The sequence below is a fragment of the Euwallacea similis genome, chromosome 14 (genome assembly GCF_039881205.1).
Source record: "Euwallacea similis isolate ESF13 chromosome 14, ESF131.1, whole genome shotgun sequence".
NCBI lineage: Eukaryota > Metazoa > Arthropoda > Insecta > Coleoptera > Curculionidae > Euwallacea > Euwallacea similis.
In genome coordinates, this window is record NC_089622.1 from 4,122,900 (window position 1) to 4,131,839 (window position 8,940).

The 8,940-nt window shown below is 30.8% G+C and overlaps 1 protein-coding gene across 1 annotated transcript in view; it reads right to left on the reverse strand.

Annotated features, from left to right (window-relative positions):
• The window catches only part of LOC136413594 (mucin-4-like), a 47,737-nt gene extending 46,230 nt beyond the window's left edge, over window positions 1-1,507 (reverse strand). The window contains exon 1 of the mRNA XM_066397252.1: window positions 900-1,507. Coding sequence (XP_066253349.1) covers window positions 900-940 — 41 coding nt within the window. The 5' untranslated portion in view covers window positions 941-1,507. The remainder of the gene's footprint in view (window positions 1-899) is intronic.
• Window positions 1,508-8,940: the final 7,433 nt, after the last annotated feature.

The window sequence follows — 8,940 nt, forward strand, 5'->3', positions numbered from 1 at the left end:
ATATCAAAAATCTAATATTGGTAGGAGCTATAAACAACAAACGAAAATAATGAATTTTCACACTCTGTAATTGAATAAAGCATATCAGTATACAAGTTCAAATAAACTTTTCTTATTATTTTTGCGAGTTCTGTAATGCATTAAATTTTCCCGATTAAAACCTAAATCACCCTGTATATTTACTTAACATTAAATATTTTATCACAATAAAGTAATTTCTTTCGTAGGTTGCACTCGTTTTATAACAATTTAAGTAAACACATTATTTGTAGAACATGAATATGCATACCTAACATGGTTATAGTGTCCCTGAAATTATTGGAATTATTGAAAAACATTCTTGCAATTCTTTAACAATGTTCATTGTCCTTAAAAGAATCATCATCCCCTTGCATCACAATAAATCCACATTCTCGACGTCTGCAATAATCACTACTGTTTATTCATATTAACTAATTAAGGTGCTGGAATTCTATTAAATCAATCAGATGATGACATAAAACTTTCTCTATCGTTGTTATAATCGCATATAGAAACACAATATTCCCTCTTAAAGCATGGTATGGGTGATATTCCATTCATGTTTCACAACAATCGTTAATTACCATAGTAAATGCAAATCTTCAAATAAATTTAGAAAAATACTCTTGGAAGATAATAATAATTATAGAGTACCATCCAGTGTTCTCTTATAGTGCTAATAATAATGCAACAATGTTGAATTATGGCATTCAGATATATTTTGGGTCGATTAAAAAAAATAGTTGAGAGGTATAATTATATAAGAGTTGACTTGAACCTTCAATTTTTTGGAGAGATTTATATAGTAATAGGTATAGGAAGTGTATTGAATGGCAGTACCTGGCCTTAAGATTTGTTTGGGGAGAAGTTCCACTCACCTTTGCGAAAATAGTCCTTGAAAAACAAGTGATCCGAGCATGCCATTATCCTGTTGTTGTCGCGGTCACTACACTGATGCATCACATCCCATGGCAGAAGACGCGCTCTTTACCATAAGTACCATCACCCAATATCGGAACCAATTGCACATCGTTTTGGTCGTACCGTACCGCAGGAAACGCCGAACTAAGTCAGTCTCTTACAACGCCAAAACAGCAGAACGCGGCGGCCTTCTCAGGCATGGTAGTATACCTATGGTAGTACTAATTCTAGGTGCAGAACGTGGAACGACGAAAGATATATATGAAAGTAAGTAGATACAAGGCAGTCGGTAGTCATTGACGGCGAAAGGTGGGTTAATTACTGCGAAATAATGGTAACTGCTTAGGTTTCCAACGATATTGGGTAATATACGCAACCACTGGCCGGTCTTACTTTATCAGTAGGCACAACACATACCCCGATGAAAGTAATGGTGGCAGTAAAGATAATGTTCTTTTATCAGGTGAGATTTCCTTATAAGAATCTCATTAACATAAGCTTTCCGGCTTTATTGCATGAAAATGTGCACTGGGCCACTAATTAACGGTATCAGCGAAATTTATGAGAACAACACGATGTAAACTGACTAACCACGCCACTGTGGCGTCCCTTCGTTTCAGATCTACAGGGCGTTTCCTCGACATACAGAGAAAATTTAAGGAAATATCTTTTGGGCCAAAATTAAAAAAATGTTGCTATAAATACATATCCGGAATCGTTTCATTTCCGAAAAATAGGATGTTAGAAAGACAACTCTGGTGTTTTCGAAATATTATAGTTCTGCAGTTACATAGAAGACTGAATTCACATATTCTAGTTGGAAATAGGCATTTTAAAAATATTTTTGTAGATTTTAAAGTGCTCATTATATTTATTTTAATTTTTTGATTCATCAAGTTTGTTCAGAGATGTGTAAGGTTTGGAGTTTTAATTTTAATTTCGAAAACGAAACGAAGTACGAACAAGTATCAGGGCAAAGAAAAGTTACATTTCTAATTGCTCTATCCGAAATAATTATTGAGAATATTGAAATATATAAAAATTCATTAGGGTACTGGGAATCAGTGTCATCGACACGGTCAGTCAAAATCTATTACTCTCTAAAGTTAATTTACCTATATACTTACATTCATCTCTCTTAATTCTCCGGTAATTATTGATTGTTTTTAATATGATTCTTTTCAATTCCTTGAAACACAATTTTTTTCATCCATTAGACGAAAAAAGCGAGAGAGACAGAGAGAGAGAGAGAAACGTTGGGAGGTGTGGTTTAGCTAAGTCCATGCAAAGACCCCTGTATCCCCTGGATAATCGAATCTTTTCTATGATATACTGTATGTATTTGAATTTTTTCATCCTAAATACCAATCATACGAAGTTCAGTCTGCATATCATGTCATCACCTATAAAATATTCATATAACATAAGCTGTATCTGTTTAAGTAAATTATACACTTGTTAAACCTAAACAATGAAGCTAACATTGAACCTAAACATTGAAGCTACTAATTGTCAATTTATTAATAAGCTTCTATTTTGTTTATCAAAGAACCACTGACAGGTCCTTTTATCTACGGCTTCGATGTATCCGTTTGATTTGGGACTACTGACGATGACTTTTACTTTCTAAGTGTCACGACAGGAAGAACGAGAAGCCAATAAGATGAAGTAGGCGTACATACGTATGATTTACACTTTGTTTGAACGGAAGAATTTGCGGTTTCTTCTCGATGACCGTTTATGCTTCTGGTCTGTGCAGTAGATGAGCTACTTTACGTTAAAACGTAGCAGGTCTCAACAGATGTAATTTGCGTATAAAATTCAGCCATAGTTCCACTCCATTAAGTAAAACAATGATATGCTAATATTCTTTGGAACAAACTCTTATATAACACATATTCGCATAACGGACATGCGATTAGCAGACTACCGCAACTTCGAAAGTAAAGATTAAGACAAAAAAATGTGTTACTTTGCCATTAATATCGCCTATTTAGACAGTCAAAATTGATTTCTTCTTACGAACGTTATAGCATATATGAGTATATCGATATGGCTTATTGATGAATTTTGAAATTCATTTTTTAGGTAAATGTTTCTTCACTTTTGTTGCTAATTTTGGGGGAAATATGTGACTGCTTGTGGGGTTTTAAGGGAACTCATGCTCATGACATACTTTTGGATTGATTGGTATAATTGAACAAAGGTCATGTCTTTCTTAAATATAACTGCAACGATCTTTGGGATTGAGAATTCTGTCTGTTTTCTTATACGAAGACTTCTCCATGAATACTCAACTTTCCGATAATTTTACCAAACTTGGATAATATCAAATGATATTATATTTGTGAAGGAATCAAATCAGTTCGGTTCGATTGGGTATGAAGAAAATTACAAAAAAAGTGTCTTATAGGAGAGATATTCGTCTTATATCGTATTTGTAATTTTTTGGAAAAAAGTATTAGAAGAACGGAAAATAACAAAACTAAAGTGTATCGAATGTGAATATACATATAAAATCTCATTCGCTGAGAAAGAAACACGAAGATTGATTTGAAGGAAAAGATTGGTGTTTTATCATCTTACCTAATTTAACCTCTTTTATTTAGAACTTTATTATCTATGTTAATGATTACTATAAATGATATTTCCTAGTGTTCAGCTTCTTTTTAGATTCCAAGATTGGCCTCTTATTTAAATAAAAGTAATCAAGTGTTATCCATGCCTACTGAACAAGAAGCCACGTAGCGGTCATTATTAAATTAAATATATACAATTTCTTTAGTTTCATGCTACTTTGATAATGATTCCTTGGTAAGGATGCGAGCATGGTTTCGTTTCATTCCGTGACTATTATCAACGACCTGCTGGTATATATTGATATACATAAATATTTATATGAGTGAGAACAATTAATATGCAATCAACACAATTTCAATATCGATAAGATATTGAACAATGTCTTATCCACGTTGAACATAAAACAACATAAACATGTTTTATGGAAAAATAATTATCCTAGAAGACATATTATATACCAAGCTTGTGAAGTCCGTTATTATAGCCCGAACTGTGCATTCGCATAATGTATCTTTAACATATTGTTACGAAGTTGCATGTTGCATGATGCAGTTTAGAGAACATGTATCTATCATTAAAGTTAACATAATTATATTGTTAACCCTTACCTGGTCGAGCATCAATTTCTTCACACTAGTAATTGCCTTAGTCTTTAAAACTACTTCTAACGAGGAGTGGCCGAATAAGTAACAAAAGTTAAAAAGTACTTTATTATAGTCTGAAAATCGAATTTAACCCTTAACGAACGAGTGCATTTTTTTAGAACAATAACCAGTTGATCGAATTTTAACAAATTAATTGCTATATTACTAGGCAAGAAAAGTGCACCATTAATATCGCTTTTATGGAATTTTATGGAAATTTTCAGTAATAACAGGTGTGAAATGAATATACATATGTATACGTCACATATGAGCGTATATGAACATACGGGGTGTTTCCTAAATACGGTTGATAACTTCAAGACATAATTTCTTAGGGTATTTAAAGCAAAAAAGGTTCCTATAACCATGTGTTCAGGAACGCTTACACCCCGAGATACATAACGCTGAAAATTAAAACAACATACAGGGTAACGCATTTCACCTCCCATCTTCCATAGCTCGGTTATCATTAAAAGTAAGATTTTAGTATTGTGTATACTTTACCTGTGTTTTAGGGTATATTCCAGGAAAATATTTCTAATTATATAGGTTGTCCCAAAAAACGAAGATACCGAACTATATTTTTTAATGGAACACCCTATATATATTTATCATATTTAAATGTTTTCTATGATTGTCTACATATTCTTAAAATTTTGTTGAAATCGGTTAAATGATACCGGCGAACAAAAATTAAAACTAAAAAAAATTACATTTCCACCTCTAGTTTGAAAAATTAAGAAAAAATAGAAATAATGCCTATTTAAAGAAACTATTCAAAATGCTTATTAAGCATGGTTTAATAGTTTTATCAAAAAAGTTTCAATAATCGATATTGTATGTTACAACGATTACAAATCTAAAGTATGTATTCGGAATATCTTCCGTTCCCTTAAAGACACAAATTAGACGATTATGGAAAGACGTATTGCGTAAGGTTGCAAGATTACAAGGCATTTCCATAATCGTCTTAATTTGTATCTTTAAGGAAACGGAAAACATTTCAAACACATACTTTAGATTTGTGATAAATGTAAGATAATTGAAATTATAAAATAAATTCTATGAAACATTTTTTTGTCACATCCACCTTAGTTTTCTATTCGGTTTAATTACTATTGGAATGGTTTTCGGCGAATAACTTTTGACGCGTTAGAAATTGCGATAGACATATAATTAGAAAAATGTTTGTTTTTGAATTTTGCATCGAAATAGATTAAAACATACGAGGATCCCAATTTAAAATTAAAAAAAAAAACTTTAAAGTTTGAGCAATTTGACGCTAAGTTTTGGACACCCTGTGCAGTATAGATCATCGAAACTTTTTAAATAAAACTATTAAACCATAAGCATTTTGAGTAGTTTCTTTAAATAGGCGTTATTTCTATGTTTTATTAATTTTTCAAATCAGAGGTGCAAATGTTATTTTTTTTAGTTTTTAATTTTTTTCGTCCATATTATCCAATCGATTTCAACAAAGTTTTAGGAATATGTAAACAATTATAGAATGCATTTAAATGTGAAAAAAATGGGGGTGTTCCATTAAAAAATTATAATTCGGTATCTTCACGTTTTTTGGGACACCTTGTATATTTAAAAATATTTTCCTGGAATATATCCTAAGATACAGGTAAAATATACATAATACTAAAATCCTACTTTTAATGATAACCGAGCTATGGAAGACGGGAGGTGAAATGCGCCACCCTGTATATTATTATTTGAAACAAATTTAGTATCATTAGCGCTAGGTTCTTAAAATTTTGCAGTTATTTTATGTTAATATAAGCTGCATTTTTAGTATAAAGTCAATTTTTATCTACCATCATTGACATAGTCAATCGACATTTTCGACATAAAATGTAGAAGAGATGTTTAAACATGTTCATTATTTTCGAACTCTCCTAATATTTTACGACAAAAAATCCCACAATTTTTTTATCTAATATTAATCTATTTTTGGGAAAATGAAATTCTTCCATTTTGTGTCGAAACTTATTATTTCCGTGATTGTTGTTTGTAATGGTCAGCCATTTGTCTAATAGATTAGTATTAGGTAAAAAAATCAAGAGAATTTTTTTGTTGTAAAATGTTAAGAGAGCCCGAAAATAATAAAAATGTGAAAAAATCCATTAGCCTTTACATTTTATAACAAAAATGTCGACCGACTCATACTCAACTATGCCACGGGGGACACATAAATGGTTACTTTATACTAAAAATACGATTCTTTACCAACGCACAATAACTACAAAATGTTAAAGACCTAACATTGACGATTCTAAATTTACTTTAAATAATAATATATATTTTTTAAGTTCAACACCCTCTATCTCGGAATCTAAGAATAAGCGTTTCCGGTCTCATATTTATAGGACCTTTCTTTTTTAAATACCATAAGAAATTGTGTCCTAAAGTTATGGTCGGTACTTAGGAAACACCCTGTAGATATATGAATATTTATAATGTCGCGACTATGGCAGCCTTGGTTCGCTATGGGTAAAGTTCTGAAGTATACAGCACTGAGTGATTGTAAGATATGAGGGGTATACGTATGACACAACCGTGATGCATATATGATTTTTGTCACTACTACATTTAAATAGGTTTGATGAAATTAAAGTAAACTTGCCTAAATTAGGTAGAATTTCAATCTGAAGCACAAAAAAACAGCGCGTTTTAAACCATAACATCAATGGTGACGTTTCATTTGACATTTTCTTCTATAGTAACCATAAATAAAACAATGTGAATGATGACAATAATGTGACTGATTAGCTCACTAGATATACAGTACTGTTCTAAATTGTACCCCCTCTGTTAACTTTTTAAGGGATGATTTTTTTCAAAATTCCAAAAAAGGTCTTAAACAAGACAAAAAGGACTATATTTTGACAATGTTTCTGCATAAAAATTATTTACCGTGTCGCCGCTAGGCCAAAATGGCCATTTTTTTTAATGGCACTATGGGTCCAGCGACATCTCATTCGAAAGATATTTTAAAACTATGAACAAAAATGAAGTTTTTTTTGAAATTGGCCGATTAGTTTTTTAGAAAAAAAATTTATTTCCCAAAAATTAAATTTGAAAAAAAATTCTCAATCTATGCATTTATCAAAATTTCTGTTCAGTAAAATACAATTAGACAAAAAATTTGTTTATTGATACACTGACAATTCAGGAGATCAGTAAAGAATGTTTGATGTTAGTACAAAATTGAAATCTGTCTATCTACTTATCAATAATCAATAATCAATAAACAAATTTTTTGTCTAATTGTATTTGACTGAACAGAAATGTTGTTAAATGCATAGAATAAGAATTTTTTTTTTCAAATTTTAATTTTAAGAAATAAATTTTTTTTCTAAAAAACTAATCGGCCAATTTCAAAAAAACTTCATTTTTTTTCACAGTTTTAAAATACCTTTCGAATGTGGTATCGCTGGACCCATGGTGCCATTAAGAAAAAATGGCCCTTTTGACCTAACGGCGACACAGTAAATAATTTTTATGCAAAAACATTGTCAAAATATAGTCCTTTTTGTCTTATTTAAGGCCTTTTTTAGAATTTTGAAAAAAATCGTCCGTTAAAAAGTTAACAGAGGAGGGGATAATTTAGAACAGTACTGTATGAGCCATGTATATGTCATTCTTAACCTGTTACTCAACTGTTTTAGAAAAAATGTGAAAAATCGAACTTCATTTGTTCAACACAACTAATAATGATTTTTAAAAGTTAGTAGTGAAAATGTCTGTGTATGCCATATGTAAAAGCTATACAGGGTTATTCACCCAACCCGTTCATTAGAAGTTTACTGGGATCTAAAAGTGATACGAATTTGAAAATTTGGAGTTAAGTTAAGTTCGACATATATTATTTTTTTTAAATATTTTCAACTTGCTGTCACTTCCGGTTTAACCGGAAATAGCTGTAACTTGCTTATTTCAAATGGAACCCCCAGTATATTATTTTATTTTTAGATTCTACATAATATTTTAGGTACATTTTCTGTATAATGTTCTATACTTAGTTCTTACCGTTTTTGAGATATTTGATCTTGAATTAAAAACATGCCTCTAATGATCAATTTTAAAATTGCATATCTCTGTAGCTATTAAAGACATAATATCCATATTTTTCAGAATGTCAATACATAGTCTTAGGTTCACTCTTTCATTATTTACATGGCTTAGTATTATACAGGGTGTCCAAAATTCAGCTCCTGACATTTACATTTTTGAAGTTGCAAAAGTCGTTTTTTTTTAATGGGACACCCTATAACTTTAAGCAGTATCAAGTAGAAAATGTAATTCTCTATCGAACTATATTAGGGTTACCTATACCTATTCCAAACCATTTTCGAGATAATTAAGTTTATGTCAAACTAATAGTACATATTCATTCTGGTAAATTTTTATTATTCGCGTAGTTGGCCGTGGAAAAGAAATAATGACAGTTATTTGTTAATAATGACAGTTATTGTACGTTTTTGTTTTTCGGTGGCTGTTAGTAGCAAAATTAAAGTGAAACTTTGAATCAAAATGGAAGAATACGCCAATTCTGATATTCTCAATTTTGATGCAAGAATACACAAACGCTGATTCAAAGTTTCACTTTAATTTTGCTACTAACAGCCACCGAAAAACAAAAACGTACAACGCAAGTAATATCTGTCATTATTTCTCTTCCATGGCCAAATACGCGAATAATAAAAATTTACCAGAATGAATATGTACTATTAGTTTGACATAAACTTAATTATCTCGAAAATGG